General features: G+C 42.8%; 1 protein-coding gene across 1 annotated transcript in view; it reads left to right on the top strand.

Moving 5' to 3' along the window:
* Nucleotides 1-5,072: 5,072 nt before the first annotated feature.
* Nucleotides 5,073-21,225, top strand: part of LOC124233033 (AT-rich interactive domain-containing protein 3B) — a 51,586-nt gene continuing 35,433 nt past the window's right edge. The window contains exons 1-2 of the mRNA XM_046650031.1: nt 5,073-5,195; nt 7,731-8,377. Coding sequence (XP_046505987.1) covers nt 7,808-8,377 — 570 coding nt within the window. The 5' untranslated portion in view covers nt 5,073-5,195; nt 7,731-7,807. The remainder of the gene's footprint in view (nt 5,196-7,730; nt 8,378-21,225) is intronic.

Raw genomic sequence — 21,225 nt, 5'->3', positions numbered from 1 at the left:
ACCTTTGTGGTGAGAGCAAGTTGAAAGGGAATGTGAGCAAAAAAGTTGAAAGGGCAAGAGAGCATCTACCTGCAGAGGAATGCCGGCTGCCACAGGCCAGCGGCCCTCATTACCTTGAAGACATTCTCAAATTTCAGCTTTGGGCCTCAGGAACTAGGTGCTGGCAGTTCCCCAGGGTTGACTGGCTGGGGGAGGCTGACACATCATATAACTCATGACATCAGATACCAAATGGCAATTGACTGCTTTAAAATGCAAACTACAACACCACAAATAGGAACAGTTCTGTGAAAGAAAGGACCTAGGAGTCATGGGCATATCACCCTCTGTAGGAACACACACCGGAAGCCCAACCAGACTGCAGATAACATTCCTGGTGTATCCATCTCCACAGCAGTGAGGTCGCCTCAGGAATGTGTTGACTTGATATACCTCCTTTCAGGCACCCCCTGGACTGTCACATTTTTTCTTTTACACAAGTTAGCACCATTTACTTAGCAGAGGCTTTACACATGCTAACAGAGGCTCCTGAGGCTATACCTTGATCTCAGAAGAAGAAGAAACATTAATCTTCTTGTTACATTTTAATTTTCCATGACAGTAAAAGGTACAGTAACTGCAGGACAGTCCTCTTCTGCCTTCCTAGGGTAATTAATCCTGAAAAACCTCATGTGGGGCCAATGTAAGTCAAAAACGTAATCACCGTTAATTTCAGTGGGAAAACATTTTATATGTTCCCTGAGTCCCAAAACTGATGCCCCCCCATGCTAAAATACCAAATCTCATTAAGACGGACACAATTACATCAATAATTAACATTGGCTGGGGCCGGCCCGGTGGCACAGCAGTTAAGTTCGCACATTCCGCTTCAGTCGCCCGGGGTTCACTGGTTCTCATCCCTGGTGCGGACATGGCACTGCTTGGCAAGCCATGCTGTGGTAGGCGCCCCACATATAAAGTAGAGGAAGATGGGCACAGATGTTAGCTCAGGGCCAGTCTTCCTCAGCAAAAAGAGGAGAATTGGCGGCAGATGTTAGCTCAGGGCTAATCTTCCTCAAAAAAAAAAAAAAAATTAACATTGGCTATCATAAACACAAACTAAAGACATTTTCCCTTCATTAGTTATGACTGATTACATTATTATAAAATATGGCCATTTACCTGTTGTTTGTTAGCTTTTGTCATGCACATTTAAGATTAAATTTATAATAAAACTTACATACAAATGATACCAAATATGTGTACAACTCAACCTTTATTTTAAAAAAGAGTAATAAAATCAATGAAAACCATGCAAATGGTATTACCTTTACTAAACATGTGGAAATATAAGAGACATGATGTGTAAGATTATTTCTGCTATAAATAAGCAAAACTATGGGAAATCTGATGGGAGAACTTAAGGTAACATAAGCCAACTTCACCAACTAACATAGTGAAGATGATCCACAGTGGCTCTCTTCTTCAGGTGCTAGCAGCTCCAAGAAATAGACCCAACCAAACCCAGCCTGTTGATGCAAAGAAATGCCTTGGGTATCATTTAACTTTTATTGCAAAACAAACCACCTCAGAACTTATTGGTTTAACTTTAAAGCAATAAACATTATTTTTCATTGGTCTGTGGGTTTGCTGGGGGGTTCTTCTGGTCTAGGTCAGTACAGCTGGGCCTACATGGTCTACGATGGCCTAGCTCACACGTCTGGTGGTTGGCAGGCTAGTCCGTCTAAGGAGCCAACCTCATATGTCTAGCAGTTGGTTAGATGTCAGATGGCATGATGACCACATCTCTCATCATGCATCAGGTTAGCCAGGAGTTTTTCACAAGGTGGTGGAAGAGTTCTCAGCAGCAAGAGAGAACAAGCCATAATTGTAAGCACTTTTCAAGGCTTTTCTTGATCAGATTTGCTAATGTCCCATAGAACAAAGTAAATCACATCACCAAGCCTAGATTCAGAGAACGGAGAAACAGACTCCACCTCTTGATGAGAAGCTGAAAAATACCGTGGCTATTCCAGCCAATCTACTATAGCTTGGAAGCCAAAGCAGAGAGATTAAATGATATTACTTGTAACCAGATGGGTGAATATCTCAGGGTTTAAACATATTTCTATGAAGGGAGAAGGACTTTTCTGTTTCAACTACTGAGGTCATCTAGTATGGCTGCCCTCTTGGGTCCTCTACACCTGAGGCAAAGAGATAAAACCAAAGAGGTAGGCAGAGGTTAGGGCTCTGCAGGCCACATGAAAGTATTTAGGTCTTGATCCCAAGAGCAATGGGAAGCCATAGAGTGTTTTAAGAAGGAGAGATAAGATCACTTGGGCTGCGGTGAGGACAGTAATTCTAGAAGCTCTGTCAGGAATGGGAATAGTGAGATAAGTCTTCAGTCACAGAATATGGCATCAAGAGAAATGTTTTTTGGTTTTTTTTGAGCAAAAGATGGTTGAAACTAGAGCTTGTTTGAATACTGATGGAAGGATTCAATATTGTAAGCGGTTAAAGGGAGACCCCTGAGAATTGGGAAGGGAAACTTGAGCACGCATGAAAAGTTTGCCTTTTAAAAAAAATCATCATATAATAAAATTGATTATATCTTTGTTGTACAGTTCGATGGATTTTAACACATGTATGGATTCATGTAACCACCACCACAATCAGGATACAGGAGTTCCATCACCCCAAAACCCTCCTTCTTGCTATCCCTATAGTCACTCCTCCATTCCTAACTCCTGGCAACCGCTGATATAGTCTCCATCACTATAGTTTTAATCTTTTCAAGAGTGTCATTTTGAGACTAGCTTCTTTTACTAAGCATAATGTCTTTATTGTTATGTTATTATAACGCCAAGTTGTTGGGTATATCAATACTTCATTCCTTTTTATTGCTGAGTAGTAGTCCATTGTGGTCATTCTGAAAGTAATCCCCAGGTCAGTAAATGATATCACTATTCTACCAGGTACTTGGCCCAAAAACCTTGGCAACATCCTTGACTCTATTCTCTAACCTATACTTCCAATCCACAAGGAAATCCTGCGGGCTTCACTTTCAAAATACACTTGGAATCTGACTGCTTCTTACCACCTCCCCTGCTATTACCTAGTTCAGGCCATGATCATCTTCTACCAGGACTAGTGGTTCCACTCTTACCCTTCCACTCCCATAGTCTATTCTCCACATGATAGCTAGACTGATCCTTTTAGAGGCTTAAATCTGATCAAGTCAGTTTTCTGCTCCAAACTCTCCAGTGGTTTCAGTGGTAACAATCCAAAGTTGTCACCAGGGCCTACAAGGCCCCACATGATTGGGCACCTGGTTACCTCTCTGAGCTCATCTCCTACCACTCACCCCCTCAATCACTCTATCAGCTGTAGGAGTCTCCTTGCCATTCCTATAGCACGTCAAGCATGCTCTTGCCTCAGCGCATTAGAACTTGCTATCTCCTCTGTCTTGAAAATTCTTTCACTAGATATCCACATGGCTCACCCTTATCAAGTCAATTTCAGTTTTTGCTCAAATGTCCCTTACCAAAGAGTCCTTCTCTGACTAATATCTAAAATAGCAGCTACCTGACACCACTGTCTAACCCTGATCTGTTCTTCAAAGCACACGTATGTTTTTCTGTCTCCACACACTACAAAGATCCTTGAGAACAAGGAATTTTTTTGTTTACCACTCAACAAACACCTAGATGAGTGCCTCACCTGGCATATAGTGAGAGTTCAACGAATATTTTTGATTGAATACTAAATTATAGGAGGGAAGGACAGGATAGAAACACACGTAGATTTCTAGATTTTAGGGCATCCTCCATTTTTCTGTTACTTATACAGTAGGATAATCAGGGGAAAGAGTATGGGAAGTGTGGGGTTAGAGATCTGCAGACAGTGGAGAGCAAGTTAACTAGAAAAATATAATGAAATTTCCTGGCACTGTTCAGAGCCCATTTAAGGCTGAAATTACTAATTTAGTGATGCCAAACTATTCAGCAGGACAATTTTCTGTGACAGAGTACAGACATGAAGAAGCATGTTGGTCCATTCAGGGCAGAGGATTTGGCTGGGGAAAAGGTAGTACTGGGGCAGGCTTAAGAATAAGTAAGAGCAGGATTATAATGATGTACCTTGAATCTAAAATGGATAAGGAGGGAAGTGAGGAGTGAGGATTAAGTACAGGCTTTCAACAGATTGGAGGTTCTGATTAAGTGAAAAAACAGTTATGGTGAAGTTCTTGAGCAGTCAAGCTTAAAGGATATCAGGCTGTGATTGGACAGAGGGATGTTCTAATTACTGAATCGTGCTGCGATAGCGTTTCTGGTGACAAGGTCCAGGGTTTTGACTGGGATTGGGAGGCTGACATAAGGGTCCTTAGAGATGAGGCTCGGACGTTAAATGAGTTGTCCACATTGACTCTGAAATTATCAAGATGGAAGATGGTTAGAGGAGAGAAAGTAAGACAAGGAGCTGGATGCACAAATAAGCAGATGATCTCTACACTGGCAGCTGACAAAGTCTAAAAAGTAAGCGTCAGAGAGGCAAAGGTTTTTACAAGAGGCGACAGTACTGGGCACGCAGCCCCTCATCTTTGGAACCTGGGAAGTGAGAATACTAATCCATAAGAAGGGGTTCCAGGGAATGCTGCACCCTCAGGGGACGGCCAGGTCTCCGTCCAAGGAGTGTAGAAGTTCAGAGAAAAGCCGATCTGGAAGCGGGAATCTCAGAGGAAGACTCATTGTCCTGTATTTACATTCTTCAACCTACCGCCCGCGCCACAACAAACTCCGCAAACTAGAAAACACACAGAGAAGACTGCATGCAAACCAGCTCTTTTCAACTGCCCGCGGAAGTGCTCACACCGGAACTCCTCCGTGTCCGCGCTTTCCTATTGGCCGAAGCTTCCCCCAGCTTCAACCCGCTTCCGCCCACGACTCAACCGGGCGGGGCCATCCCTAGAAGTCACTTCCGCCTGACCCCGCCCATCGTTCCCTTTTTGGCCGCTTCCGGCCTCCGGCCCCGCCCCATCCTTGCGGCCCCGCCCCCGCCCCGCCCCGGGCCGGCAGCCCGGCCCCGCGGCGCCTCTTCCGGTGCGGGCCCCGCCCCGGCTGTGGACCCCGGCTGCGGAGAAGTCCGAGACGCAGCTGCCGCGCCGGGGCTGAGCGGCCGCCTCCTGCACTGCGGGCGGACCGGAGCGCCCCGCGCAGGTAAGCCTCACGGGGCCCGTCTCCTTTGGCCGCCGCGGGAGCGGGGGTTGTGGCAGGTGGAGGGGACGGAGGAGTGGGAGGGGAGGCAGGTGTGTCAGGGGAGACGTGAAGGCGCGGGCTGGCGGAGCGTGGGGCCGTGGAGGAAAAGTGAGAGCTCTGGGAGGAGCCCGGAGGCGCCCTGCTCCCATCAGGGTGATTTGAGATAAAGGAATGGGAAGAGTAAGGGGCCCCCGGGAACTGAGAGGGCAAGGATAGGTGGGGTTGGGGTGATCGGAGAAGAGCCAGCGGATTGGCTGTGAGGGCTTGGTAAAGGTAAAAGTGATAGGGCTGGACCTGGGGGGGGGGGGGGGGGGGAAAGAATGGGGGGGGGGGCTGGAGTAACCTGGGACGGAGGTCTGGGGCTGGAAGGGGGCCGGGGCCTGAGGGATCCGGCGGCGAAGGTAGAGGGAATGGTGGGCGAGGCCGGGTTCAAAGCTGCAAGTAGTCCGTTGCGCCGGGCTTGGTGGTCCGGGAACTTTAGGGGAAATGGGGGAGGGGGCCGTATGAAGGGATGAAGTGGCTTAGATTTCTGAGACGTTAAGTTTTCTAAGTGTGGGCCGGTGGTATTGTTGTTTGGATCAACTGGCTGCTTAGGGACAGGGGGAAGATGGGCTCTTTGGGGGAGGGCGTGTGTATTGAGTTGTAGAACTGAGTCATCTCAATCTTACTAAAGAGGCCGTGAGACACCTCCCCCTCTGCTGGGGACAGCATGCAGAGAAGATGGTGCCACAAGACAAGAAGCAGTTGTTCAATGACTGGCAGGACTTGGTTGAAAAATTATCCTGCTTGTGATTGATTGACTGTGATGATTATAAGGAAAATTAAAATGACCACCGAGTTATTTGCTTTATTCTTTTGTTTCATTTTCTTTGAGGCAAATTGTTTTTATTTTATATGAACTCTTGTCCACTGGATTTAATGTGGGTGCAAATCTTTTCATGCTTTGTTACACTATAAAAAGGGCTAAGCAGAACGAAAGTATTGCTACAGGCATAACTCACACTTTCTAAGGTGCCAAGAGAGGAAGTAAAGGCAGTAAGAGGCAAATTGGAATTTGAATCTTTCACAGAATACACAGACTACAGAAGGCAAAAGCAGTGTTTCTAAGATAAACAGAAAATGAGAATTTTTTAATCTCCACTTTTTGCCTAACTTTAAAAATTGTACCTTTTTTCTCTAACCCATTTAAAAACTCATAAGTCCAAGCAGTTTTTATTGCTAGGGATGTGATTATTTCCCCATGAATTTTTGGAAATGCTAAAAACATTTAGGTTTTTAAAATCTTTCTCCGCAATCCTAAAACAGTTCCACAGAATGCAAATATCAAGTCCTAACCTGTGCCACCCAGGTCCTTCTTTCATGTGATGACAACATTGTAGCCATGTTGCAAGTCCTGTTCACCTAAAATTTGCGCATGCATAGTAATCCGTTCAGTTTTGGAGCTTGCTGAAGAAAGTGAGGTTTGTTGGGGGTGGGGGCCTGGAGAGGAAGAAGGGAAGTGGGGGTTAGAGGAGGAGAGGGTGTGAAAGGGGAGTGTGTTTGGAGACTGATTGGTAAGAATGCTGATAAACCTGCCCACAGAATACTTTTGGCCTGAAAGCCTTTTCTTTTTGTATTCGTCATAGAATATCATAGAAGTGAATCAGAAAGAAAGGGGATGTGAAGAGATTTACTTGGCTGTTTATAAAAAAGAAACATTGACTTGTTGTTTAGACACTGTTGATATCTCTTTCAAATTAATTAACTTTAAAATCTCCAGAGGAACTCCCCCTTATTTGTTTTTGAGTGACTATTGCAATTTGAAACTCTTGCCTCCTCGCCTGTTTTCTTTCTTTCATGTTGTTGAAATTGGATTCTTTTTGAGGCTCTAATGTCAAGTTAGTGTGGTTCAGCCCACAAACGCTGGCAGTTTGATCTGGGAAATTTGAAAAGTTTAAACCCCAGAGCATTCTGCTAGGTTCTGCTTTTCTGTGAGAGAAATCTGTCTGCCTGATAGTTGTGTGTCTACCTGATGGTGCTGTCTTTCTCTGATGGGCCCGGGAACCTAAGCACTATTCTCTCTTTGGTAGGCAAGCCCTTCTTTCCCTTTATTATTGTGGTTTTCATACTCACAACCTTTGTACAGTGCAAACCCAGTTGCCTTCTCAGTAATAAACAGATTAATGTTTGATAATGTTGAGGGAGAGAGCACACAGATGTTTGCAGGCTAGATATTGTCTGGATTTACGTCTTTTTAAACCCACAGTAGTCACCACTACTGAGATTCATCCCTTATTTCTCCTGTTAAATCCTATTCCTCTTCTTCATACTCTTCCTTACCCACCTACCTCTCCACTCCTCCCCGAGTCCCACCACTCACTCACCTTAAAACTGAAGTTTAGGGACATATGTTTAGTGTTCAGAATTCATGCCCTTTACTGGAGAAAAGAAAGCCTTCTTGTACTTGTTTTACATAGTGTTTTTTTCCTCTTTTGTGGTTTCTATCAATCACTTAAGGTTTAGGCCCAGTGTGCCTGCTGGGCTGTGCCCACATTCAGAGCCATGCCAATCTGTGGGTGAAGCTTGAGGTAGTGATGGAGCCACAGCAGCAGCAGAAGCAGCAGCAGCAGCAACAGCAGCAGCCGCCGCCACAGCCGCCACCAGCACACCTGGCTGCTCTGCAGATGGATACCAGAGAGAAACAGGGACAGCAGATGAGAGAAGCCCAGTTCTTGTATGCCCAGAAGCTGGTCTCACAGCAGACTCTCTTTTCTGCCACACCTGGGAAGCCTTCTGGTAGCCCTGCCCTTGGTCCCTTAGCCAGAGTTCCGCAGGCCCCAGCAGTGACCCGAGTTTTTGAACGGAGCAGTGTGAACTCAGAGCCTGAAGAAGAGGAAGGATGTTTGGAAGATGAGGAAGGGGATGACGAAGTTACAGAGGTGGCTGAGAAGGAGGCCCAGGCTGCTTCAAAATATTTTCATGCGCAGAAACTGGCTCGCCAAGACCCCAGAGCAACACCTGTGTCTGGTCTACTTCCAGCACCAGGGCTCCCACCACATGGACAGCAAGCTAAAGAAGACCATACCAAAGATGCTTCCAAGGCCCCACCTTCAGTCTCCGCAGCTGGGCAGCCAAGCTGGAATCTGGATGAGCAGCTCAAGCAGGTCAGTCTTTCTGGCATGTGAGGTCCTTTATTCTTCCTAAAGGCTAACCAGAGAAGGTACTAGATTGCCAGGGCTAGGGTCTCTGCCAGTCTGTGCCTTCTCGTCCCACTTCAGTGACCAGCAGCCTAGATATAAAAAGACTTTGAATTTTTTTCTCACATTTGTTTTCTTGATTAAAGAAATGAAATGTGTAAGTTATTCCTAATATAGATTGTTCCAGGTTTGATGTGAAAGAATATAAGTACAATCCCTTTTTTTTTTTTAAAGATTTTATTGTTCCTTTTTCTCCCAAAGCCCCTCGGTACGTAGTTGTGTAGTTTTAGTTGTGGGTCCTTCTAGTTGTGGCGTGTGGGATGCCTCCTCAGCGTGGCCTGATGAGTGGTGCCATGTCCGCGCCCAGGATTCAAACTGGTGAAACCCTGGGCCACTGAAGCGAGCGCGCAAACTTAACCACTCCGCCACAAGGCCGGCCCCTCCTTTTTTTTTAAGGAAGAATGAGGTTGCAGCAATGTTATGAGGCATATCTAAAAATGAGATGTGTGACTCTAATTATAGTTTTTCTAGTAGTAACGTAAAGAGCAGTCTTGCCTAAGACAGTGTCTTAGCCCCAGGCTAACCCAGGTTCATGCCCTTTAAGGACAGTTTTGTTGTTTTGCAGCTAAACAAACATCCTTGCTGAGAAGCTTTTGCATTGTATGTATTTTCCAGCAAAGAGCCTTGTAGACATGATTTTATTTCACCTTATATATCGCCTCCTTTGAAACAGGAAAAGGTAGGCCTCACAATTGCCTTTTTAGCCAAGGCAAGTTGCAGTGATTCCAGTACATCGCTGAGCATAAGAGTCATCTAGGGAGCTTTAAAAAATACAGATTCCAAGTCCTAATGAATTATCTCAGGGGGTGGAGCCTAAGGAACCTGTGTTCTCAACCAAGCTTTGACTTCTAATTTCTCTTCTCTTTCTGACCTGTAATGCAGCTTTTCCTCACCCAAAGAATGGGAGTGATGATAAGTTGTTCCGGGTTAAGTGTCTTGTTGGTGCTTAGGCAGGAAGTTCATGATAAAGCTGGTAATATCTGTCTGGGTACTCCCCATAAGCATATACTCTTCATGTAGTCCACTGGTGCTGTTTAGAAATCAGTTGTGAGGAGCAGTGGGTTTATTCAGTGCAACTGAGAAGTCGTGTAAAAAATGTCCTTTGGAACCTGAAAAATCAGCGTCTTTGTATCAAGGAGCCCTGTGCAGTTGATCTGAGTCTTACAATAGCAGTGTTTGCAGAGTTTCCAGAGCCAACAAAGTGAGGTTCAGATCCCATCTCTTCCATTCATTACCCTTGTGATCTTTCAGTAGGGCTCTTAATTCCTCTGAGCCTGTGTCTTCTCTGTGAAATAAAAATACTGAAGTGTACCTCCAAGGATGTTATGAGGACTAACTGAGCTAGCACATGGTAGGTAGTATTGCTCCAGGCGCACTTTTATGCAAATAGTGCCATCCTCTGCTGCATCCAGACAGACATGCTCGGAAGCCCCGAAGGTGCTGAGATGCGTAGAGGTTTTCCCTCAGATCACCTGGGAGGTAGTGGCAGAGCTAGAAGTAGGATCAGAGAATCCCAGCTTCCACGACAGCAGCAGCCTGGCTGCCAGCCCAGACCCGCCTCCTGGCTGATTGCTTTGGTTTAGCAAAACATCTGTGACTTGCCGGCCGCCCCCGCATTGCTGTGGGGTTGGCAGAGTTCCATGCCGGCCGCTGAGTCAGCTCATAGTGGGATCCCGCCCTGACAGCACTGGGAAAGTTCAGGCCCGAGGCGGCTGGGCTGCCCCCACCTTGGCAGCTGGCCAGCCTCTGCATGTGTGCGGTCGTTCCTAGAAAGTGCAGCCGCGTGCGAGGAACAAGTGGAGCTCCAGAGCCTGTCTGTCTTCAGGAAGTGCAGCAGGTGTTGAGGTCAAGCCATTAGAGCTTTGAAGAAAGAGACTGTTCGGAACGGGCGTGTGCAAGCACACATGTGTGCACCGTGGCCAGCACCCAGCTCTGTGTTCTGGGCGGCAGCAGCCCCATGGCTACACAACTCCGTGCTCAGGAGGGTGGCTCTTGGCTTCTGAAACCCTTTGAGTTCATTTTAGGTTTCTGAGGCTTACTCGCTAATTATAGACTGCCTGGCAGAGCACCTGCCAAAATGTTTTTAAATGCCAGCATAGCTGAAGCCTAATCTTGCACCCTAACTTTACCTCCCCCTGGGTTTGGAGATTGAGAACTGGGTTAGTAGGTCATTGGGTAACAGTGACTTAAAACCTTAGATGTGCATCTCCTTTTCCCCTTTTGAATTTAGTTTTTCAAAACTGATTTGGCCTGTGTCATCCTCCTTTGTCTAACCCCACTTTTAAAGTAGTAAATATTGTGTTTGGGAATTTAAAAAAAAACTTTTTAGTTGTGCTTTGGAAGGGGGACTAAGAAAATAACATCCTTAGGGAGAGCCTATGGGAACCATTACAAACTATGAGACTAGCTTTTTTTAATTGTCCAGTCTTTTGTCTCTTATGCAATTAACTTCTAGAGAGCAGAAGTAGAGTGTCACTTACTCCAGCAACAATTAACAAAGATCTTTTACAGTTGATGCAAAATGATCTTGTTAATATGTTACAGTGTCCATTTTGTTCTTTTACACAACAAACTTTTACAGAGGCTTGTTGGGTCAGGCCTCTGTTCCCTGGACAAAGGCGTGCTTCTCCCTCAAAGAGCTCGGGGTCTAGTGGAGGCAGAGCGGGAACCTCAAGGGAAACTGGGTCCTGAGTCAGCTGAAGCGCAACTGCCCAGTCTGAGCTGTGCTGCAGATATTTTAAAATAGGATTTTGTTTCAAACGTTCCTACACCAATACAAAAGTTGATTTCGTCTACAGCATAGCTTGGTAAACCAACAGGAGTACTCAAAGTAATTTTAAGAGGTTGGGGAGGGACAGGCAGCAGGCATTTGTCAACTGAAAAGCAAAATTTGAAAAGCTTAAGGGCTCCACAGATTATTTTTTGTTTCTGAAATTCCTTTCTTAGAACATGTAAAATCAAAATTATTTCATGGATTCTCTTTGAAGAAACTCTTAGAAAATAATTGCTGAGGCCTGGATTGTTAGAAAGAGCATGGTGTTCTCTGACACCAGAGTAATGGGAAGATGGATAATGCCATTGAGCCGAGGGTTCTAAAGCCCATCAGATTTCCATGGGCAGAGTAAATAATTGTAAAACAAGACAAGAAACAAAGAGCTGAGTGTCCCTTCTCTCAAGGGAAATCAGTAGAGCCCTGTCAGCATACAACCAACTGGGGGGTGTTGCTGGCCTATTAGGTCTTCTGTCCTCCTGGGAAGAGGTCGGTTCAGGCAGTGCAGGCTTTGTCTGTCTTGAGCCCATTAGTGGAGCTAGTTTTCCAGAAGGGCACAGACTGTCTCCCATAGATAGAAAGATGAGCGATGGCTTGATAGGCATGTGGGAGCCAGAGTGTGTGTGTCTGATTCTCTGCATACTTTGGCAGGCAGTCAGTTTGGTTACTGAATGTGAAGAGGAGAAGGATGCTTAGTCTCCAGAATCTATTACCAAGAGTCCCTCTAAGTAGTAAGGTGTGGTCTCCTGGGCTGGGCCTATTTTTCTTGGTATGTACTGCATGTCTTTGAAACATCTGATGCTTTTTGTAAACATTGTACAAACTATTGCCTGAAAATAAATAAGGTCATAAGCTTTCCCCAGTTTCTTTGTAGGTCTCTCTTGTGTGCCCTCAACTTCTATAGTAACAGTGAAATTCATCCAGATCAGTGTTCCTCAACTGGAGGTGATCTCCTCCCTACGCCCCCACCCCCACCCTGCCCCCAGGGGATGTTTGGCAGTGTCAGGAGACATGTTTGGTTGTCATGACTGCTGCCCTGGGGGGAATGTGCTACTGGCATATAGTGGGTAGAGGCCAGGGATTCTACTAAACATCCTACATGCACAGACAGTCCTCCACAACCAAGAATTATCTGGTTGAAAATGTCAGTGGTACCAAGGTTGAGAAACCCTGCTTTAGATTGTGTAATTAGAAAGAGATCGTATGTTGTGCTTTCATCAGACACTGCCTTGGACTCTGTTCATTTGTGTTTTGGTCTTGGTAACTGAGAAGTTTGGCAACCTTGAGTTTTCTTCACTTCTGTTTTCAATAACCATGTTGAGTTCATGTCTTCACCCGTAGTCATCTGGGTGAGCAGACTCTGTCACTTGAGAGAGGATTGGGACCTAGAACGTGCACTCATTCTTCCAGCCCAGCATTCCATGATGTCTAGGATGTCTGTGGTGATTTGTGAGAGAGCTTGGTTGCTCTTCTAGACATTAACCCCAAAAGATTGAGTCGTAATTACTCAGCAGACTTGTTACGTAACAGATTTAATTATTAAATCAGCCTTGATTTTAGAGCCAAAAGATGGGCATTTAGATCCCAGCTCCACCACTTGCTTTCTATAGTACTTGGGACAGGTGTCCTAACCCACCTTTCTGAACTCGTGCATACATCTATCCCAGTGGATGATAATCCTCTCCTGCCATCCTCCCGGAGCAATTTTAAAGATATTACAAAGGTGGAAGAAGAATATGAGTGTGAAAGATCTTGGAAAAGCTATACCATCATACAAAGTTTAGGTCAAATTGTCATTAGCACCTAAATACTTGTTGAAGCTATAATTTTTCAGTATTTACTATCTTTGTAGGTAAGATGCCCCATAAATCCTAGACTCTAAAACAACTCCTTTTCAAGTTTTCAAGAACTGTGACCAACTCTAGTATTCTGGAGTTGTCTGAAACATTTCAGGATTATGTGAGCTAAAACCATTGCACTTTTGAAGCCACTTCTTTGCATATTAAAATAAGGATATGTGCATATTTGTTCTTTAGTAAGCTTTATTTATATTAAATTCTTATAAATACATGATCACTGACTTAACTTGGGTCCTTATCCATCTTACCAGAGACTATTCCCTCCTGATTTTTGAGGACTTGCTCCATCAGTGAACTCCCCATTCTCTTTAGACTCACTCTCTTCTGAAGCCTTTTCCACATTCACCCGTGTTCTACTATCTCCCAAATTTAAAACAATCCCCTTTAATCATAAATCTACCTGATTTGATTGTTACAGGGAAATGAGAAGTCGCTTTTTAAACGCTTTCCCGTGACTACAGTCTCCTTCCAGCTTGTTCTATAGTCCTAGCTGTCCCCCACTCCTCACAGCAGAGCTTCTCAGAGGGATTGTGTGCGCTCCTTACCTCCACTGTCACCTCCTACTCACTCCTCAGCGCATTTCAGTCTGGACTCTGTTTCTTCCATGTCCCTGAAGTTCCTCTTGGTAAGGCCTCCCAGTGACCACCATTTTGCGGTGCCCAGCCTGCCCTCACCGTATTTGATTTCTCAGCAGTATTGAATACAGTAGTTCCCTCTCCTTGAAACAATCTCTTCTTTTACTTTCTATAGCCTCTCTATCGGCTTATTTTCCTTTATCTCTTTCTCTTCTATCTGACCTCTAGAGCTCCAAGTTCCCTAGGGCTCAGATTTAAACACTCTTCTCTGTATGTTCCCCCTGGGCAATTTCTTTCACTCTCATGGCTTTAAATACTATCCACAAGCCACTGACTCCAGTATATATGGTTTGAGCTCATGTTTCCATTTGAGCTCAATGGATATATTCCCAGCTACCTTCTTGACATTTCCCCTTAGAAGTTTTACTGGTATCTCAAGTTTAACACATATAAAGCCGAACTCTTGATTTCCAACCTACTCCCCCACAATTATTTCCTCCTTTATTTTCCTTCTCTGTAAATGGCATTTCTATCCACTTGGTCATTCATATCAGAAACCTTGGAGTTGACTGTCTTTCATACCTCCTACTCTGTCACTCCATGTAGTAATGTCAAGTCCATCACGAGGTGTTACCAGTTCTCTCACCTAAATATCTAGAATCCTGTCACTTCTCTCCTCCACCATCATTTACGTAATCCAAGCTCCCTACCTACTGCTGTAGCTGTCAACAGGTTTGTGTCTCCGCCCTTCCCATCCATTCTCTACCCAGCAGCTAGGGTGATCTTCTGAAAAACAAATCAGATTATGTCACTCCTTTAACACCCTCCAAGTATGATGTGAGTTGCTCTAATTGGAAAAGCCAGAATCTGCATAATCTGATCCCTGCAGGCTTCTCCAGCCTTATTTTTACCAATCTCCTGACCTGTCACTGTACTGCAACTACCCTGGCCTTTGCATATGCTAGTCCTTCTGCCTAGGACACTCCTCCAGGTTAACTCTTACCCAGCCTTCAGTCCTCACCTTAAACATCACTTCTTCAGAGACACTGTCTTCACCTTTAGTATAGATCAGGGTATATGCTCTCATTAAACATTATACTTTTATATTTGTGTTCTTTGATATCTGATTCCCACACTAGATGGTAAAGCTCCAAGAGGACAGGGACCATCTGTGTTTTGCTTGTCATTGTATACTAGCACCCAGCAGAGTGATGGCAAATAAGAGGCACTGAATAAAAATTTGTTTCTTCTCCTTTCTTTTAATTTGCCTTGTGGCATTTTGTTTGTTTGTTTTTGTGAATGGCACCATTTCATTTCTTAAAAAAAAGTAGACTTTATTTTTTAGAACAGTTTTAGATTCACAGCAAAATGGAGCAGAAGGTGCAGTGATTTCCCATATACTCCCTGCCCCAACATACACACAGCCTCCCCCACTATCATAATCCCCCACTAGAGTGATAGATTTGTTGCAGTTGATGAGCCTACATTGACACATCGTTGTCACCCAAAGTCCCTAGGTTACAGTAGGGTTCACTCTTGGTGGTGTACATTCTGTGGGTTTTGACAAATGTGTAATGACATATATCCACCATTATAGTATCATACAGGGTAGTTTCACTGCCCTAAAAATCCTCTGTGCTCCATCTCTTCATCTCTCCCTCCTTCCTGAGCCCTGGCAACCACTGATCTTTTTACTGTCTCCATAGTATTGCTGTTTCTACAATGTCATCTAGGTGGAATCATATAGTATGTATCCTTTTCAGGTTGGCTTCTTTCACTTAGTAATACACATTTAAGGTTCCTCCTTGTCTTCTCATGGCTTGATAGCCTCATTTCTTTTTAGCACTTAATAATTTTCTGCTGTCTGGATGTACTACAGTTTGTTTATCCACTCACCTACTGAAGGACATGTTGGTTGCTTCCAAGTTTTGGCAAGTATGAATAAAGCTGCTATAAACATCTGTGTGCAGCTTTTTGTGTAGACATAAGTTTTCAACTCATTTGGGTAAATACCAGCAAGTACAATTGCTGAGTTATTTTGTAAGAAACTGCCAAACTGTCTTCCAATGTGGCTGTACTACTTTGCATCCCCACCAACAATGAATGAGAGTTCCTTTCGCTCCACATCCTTGTCAGCATTTGGTAGTGTCAGTGTTAGGGATTTTGGCTGTTTTTTTAGAATTATTTTATTAAGGTCGTATTGACTTACACATTGTGCATTTTTTTAATTGAAATTTTCACTGAGAAATTGTAGATTCATGTGCACTTGTAAGAAATAATTTAGAGAGATCCCTGTACACTTTGCCCACTTTCTCCACCGGTAACATTTTATAAAACTATAGTATACTATCACAACCTGGATAGTGACATTGATACCATCCACTGATCTTATTTAGATTTCCCCAGTTTTGCTTGTTCTCTGTGTGTGTGTCTGTTCTATTTTTAAGCCTATTTTGTTGTATGTTTAACATATCTAGATTTCTCCCAAGGTTGCACTTTGCTGTATCCCACGTTTTGATATGTAATGCTTTCATTGGTTAGTACTAAACATTTCATAATTTCAGTTGTGATTGCTTCTTTAACCAATGGCTTGTTCAAAAGTTTTTTAGTTTCCAAATATGTGGGGTTTATCTTTTTCAAAATATTAATTTATAGCTTATAATTAAACTCTAACCATAGTGATTAGAGAACTGGCATGATACCAATTTTCTGGAATTTGTTATGATATCCTTTGTGTTGGCCTTGTATATGATCTGTTTCTATAAATTCTCCATATGTGCTTGGAAAGAATGTATATTCTGTTTGATAGATGTGGGGCTATATATCTGTCTATTGGATCGAGCTTATTAATTGTGTTGTTCAAATCTTCCTTATCCTTACTAAGTTTTGTTTGTGTTGTCACTTCAGAGAGAGGTGAATTAAAATATTCCAGTGTAAGACTGGCTTTCTTTTGATTAGTATTAGTACATTTTTTTTCCTTACACATTCCAAATCTTTATATCTTGAGATCACATATAAAAGACCTGTAATCTCTGTCTTTTTTTATTAGGTTATCTTTTTTATTAGGTTAATTTAAGCCATGTAGGTAGGATTGTGATACATTTCAACCTGTTTTTGCCTGCTAACTTTGGATTTCCTGTTTAACCATACTTTGTTTCTGGTTTTCTCCTTTCCTATCTTTTGTTCATTTGATTGAGTTTTCTTTATTCAGTCTTTATCTCATCTACTGGTTTAGAAGTTATACTTTCTGTTTCTATTCTTTTATTGATTACTTTTAGATTTTTTACTTGCATTCTTTCCTTTTTACACAACTTCCAAACGATATTAGGACCTTAGAAATTCTAGTTTTAACTTCCACTTCTCTGCTACCATCTTCCAGTTTATTGTGGCTAGCAATTTATATCCAATTTGTTTTGATCCCTTCCCCAAATTAGTTTTTTTCCTCCCCTAACAGTCAATATTTATTTAGACTTCCCAGCAAGTTTATCCATTTTTTTCCTCCCTCATATCTCACTATTTCCCTTTGGGCTCCGTCGTCTTTTTCCTTTTTTCGTAACTCTCTTAGCAGAGATTTGTATATAGTAAACTCAGTCCTAGTGTGTCTGAAAAAAGTTTTAATTTATATCTTTGGTTTTTTTGCCCTTACTTTTCAATGATTGTTCATAGCTCTAGATTCTAGATTGGCCATAATTTTCCTAACACTTTGATGGTATGATTCCATTGTCTTCTAGCAACTATTTTTGCTGTTGAGAAATCTATGTTCAGTCTAATTGTCACCTTTGTGAATTCTTTTTCTCTTTTGTAGCTTTTAAGACTTTTCTTTTTGACTCTGCTATTTTTCACTTGAACTACAGTATTTTAGGTCTGGACTTATTTTTATTTATCCTACTTGGGCCCCTGGTCTGCTCCTTCAACCTGATTTCTATTTTTTTTTCCCCTTGGCTTCTATTTTTTCTTGACCATTATTCTAATAGAAGTACTTGGAACCTTCTCATTCAGTCTTCTATGTATCTTTTCTTTCATAACCTTCTCTCTTTATGTCATTCTCCTGCATTCTGGAATATTTTCACATTCTGTTTTCCAGTTTCTAATTCTTCATCTCTATTCTACTTAATAACTTTTAAAATATTATCTTAATACTGTGTTTAATTTCTGTGCTTTTTTTTTTTTTTAAAGATTTTATTTTTTCCTTTTTCTCCCCAAAGCCCCCCGGTACATAGTTGTGTATTCTTCGTTGTGAGTTCTTCTAGTTGTGGCATGTGGGACGCTGCCTCAGCGTGGTCTGATGAGCAGTGCCATGTCCGCACCCAGGATTTGAACCAACGAAACACTGGGCCGCCTGCAGCGGAGCGCGCGAACTTACCCACTCAGCCACGGGGCCAGCCCCTGTACTTTTTTTGGCTTTTAAAAATCTGTTCTTATCATATGGTTTCTAGTTCTTTCGCTTTTTGAACATCTTTAACTTTTTAGAAACTTTATCTTATGGAATTGTTAAAACTTTTTTTATGGAAATCTCAAACATACAAAGAAGAGAATGGTAATGAACCATCTGTGTTCCTTATCCAGCTTTCAACAGTTACCAGCATTCTGCCATTCTTTAAACATGCTTATTTTATTGCAACTTTTAGATTATTCTGTTGTTATCTTAATTCTTGGGGTGCAGGTTCTCCTTGTGTCCTGTTACTCTCGCACATGATGGTTTATTTCCTCTTGTGGTGATGTGTTTTTGTTTTAATGTAAGCTCATTTTGAGTTGGGGCTTGTTTCCATGGAAGTTTCGTATGCTTTGGTTTATGGAAGCATTCGTAAGGGAGTTTTATTTTCTCCTCTACTGGGTCCTGCAAATTTAGCTGGTTGTCATTGGTTTGGCGTAATGTGAATTTGGGGTCTACATCTGTGCCTGGTCTACAGTCTGTTTCTTGTAGACCCTCTTTTTCCCTGAGGCCTCTGGCAGATGGCAAGGTTCCTTGCTTCGCTTCTCCAGCGTGGTAAGCAGTTTTTTAGGCCCCACTTCAGGGGGGTGGAAGTGTAGTCCTTCATGGCCTCTGGCTTTGTGCATTTATCTCGATTCTGGTTCCTGGCATGCAGGGGGCTGGTAGCCTGGACTCTCCTCCCTTGGGGGTGATTAAATCCCCAGTCTTCAGCCTTCAGCTGTTAAGAAGTCTATCCGGATCCCTTCTCCCTTGAGCCCTTCAGCTTCCGTGTCTGCTCACTGCTGATTCCTTCCTTTTTGTTTCTGGCGCTGTGGGCTCTGCTGCCTTTCTGGGTTTCAAGCTTAGCCCTGTGTGTAGGGGGTGGAGTATTACATTGTATCCAGCATTTCTAAGCAAGGTTTTCTTTGGAGAGGGAGGGAAGCGGTAGAGTTCTCCACATCAGACTATCCTCACTCCTGGTTTTGTTTTCTGCTTTTTTCTTTGATTTTTGATTTTTAATAACTTAGACTTGATGTCTCATGTGCCAAGTACTTGCCGTCTTTCATTGCGTTGTGTGAGGCAAGCCCTGATAGTATCCTCCCTTCACGGGTTTGTTTTTATTTTGCAGAGGAGGGAAGAAGGGTGGAATGGGCTGCTTGCAGTCTGGTGGGGCAGCTGGGCTCTGAACGCAGGCGGCCTGACTGCAGCCTCCGTGCTCACCTCTCCCCGTGTTCCCTCTCGCCCCATTCCAGACAGAGGAGGGTGAGGATGATCTTCTTCGGTGGGCTCCTTATGTCAAAAGTAACTTTGATTTATTTTTTCTGATTGTCAGAGTAATTCAGACTCATTAGAAAATATGGAAAATACAAAAATTTGTAAAGAAAAAAATGTAGTCACCTAACTTAGATATAACTGTAAACATTTTCTTATATTTCCTGTGTTTACAAAAAAATCCTATTATAGGGATTTTTTTGGTTTTATGTATAATTTTGTGCCCAACTTTTATCACCTAACAGTCCACAAGCAATTTTTATCATTAAAATTTATTTTAAAGTATTATTTTAAAATAGTTTAATTTTTTAAAAACATATTACAGAAGTTATATTGACTCAAATAATTTTAGAAATATAGAAATGTGAAAAGTAAATGTCAACCTGACTTTCCATGGCTCATTGTTGTTACCAGTTTGGTCTTTACCTTTTCAGAACTTTTTCTCTTCACAAATACATTTTGCTTGTTTTTAACAAAAAAAAGGAACTCTGCGTATTATTCTACAACTTACTTTTTTGACTCAGTATTATGGCTGTCTTTCCATATGTGTTCATAAAGATCTATTTATTAACATTTTTATAATCACTTATCTCACAGTTACATAAGTAATGTGAATAGATGCTCATGAAAAATTAAAACAATATAGGAAAGTAAACTTTATACTGTAGAAAAATATTAGAGTGTCCTTTTGCCCACCTGCCCTTCCCATCCACCCCCTTATCCCAGAGGATGCCACGGTCAGGTGTGAATCAGCCTCTAGGGCTGTTTCTAGATATTTAACTACCTTAAGTGGGTGGTCCCAGAGAGTGTGTGTGTGTATATTTAGTATAAATATAGACTCTCTTCATGGATGCTGTATAACCCTGTGCCCTTGTGTCTGTATTTCTGTAGTAGATTATTCTAGAGGTTGAATTTGCTGTATCAGTGGGTATATGTATATTACTGTCTTTTCAAGTGTTTATGTGCTTTTTGTATTTGTTCTGTGACTTATCTTGCTTGTAGCCTTTGCCCATTTTTCTTCCTTCCTCCCTTCCCCCCTTCCTCTCTCCCTCCCTCCCTCCCTCCCTCCCTCCACCGTCCCTCCACCCTCCCTCCCCCTCTTCCCTTCCTTCCCTCTCCTTCCTTCCCCACCTTCCCTCCTCGGAGCTAACATCTGCTGCCAATCCTCCTCTTTTTGCTGAGGAAGACTGGCCCTGAGCTAATATCCATGCCCATCTTCCTCTATTTTATATGTGGGATGCTGCCACAGCATGGCTTGATAAGCAGTGGGTAGGTCTGTGCCTGGGATCCAAACCAGGGAACCCCAGGCTGCCGAAGCAGAGCACACGAACTTAACCGCTGCACCACCAGGCCCCTTTCTTTCTTAATCATAAAAATCATGTGAGATTTACCGTCGTAGCAAATTTTAAGTGTACAGTACATATTGTTAACCGTAAGTACAATGTTGTATGGCGGATCTCTAGAAATTTTTCATCTTGCACAACTAAAACTTACACCCATTGAATAGCAACTACCCTTTTCCCCTCCCCACAGACCCTGGCAGCCACTATTCCTCTTTCTGCTTTGATGAGTTTGACTACTTTAGAGCCTCATGTAAATGGAATCAGGTAGTATTTGCCCTTCTGTGACTGGCTTGTTTCACTTTATTTACATTTATTTAAATTTTTATTGAAATATTTACATTATTTAGCATAATGTCCTCCAGGTTCATCCATGTTATCACATATTGCAGGATTTCCTTCCTTTTTATGACTAAATAATATTCCAGTGTGCATATACCACATTTTCTTTATCGTTTCATCCATCAACGGACACTTAGGTTGATTCCATATCTTGGTTATTGTGAACAATGCTGCAATGAAGATGAG

The sequence above is a fragment of the Equus quagga genome, unplaced genomic scaffold (assembly GCF_021613505.1).
Source record: "Equus quagga isolate Etosha38 unplaced genomic scaffold, UCLA_HA_Equagga_1.0 153_RagTag, whole genome shotgun sequence".
Taxonomy (NCBI): Eukaryota; Metazoa; Chordata; class Mammalia; order Perissodactyla; family Equidae; genus Equus; species Equus quagga.
The sequence above is the reverse complement of the archived record's forward strand: the minus strand, read 5'-3'. Positions and strand labels throughout refer to the sequence as shown.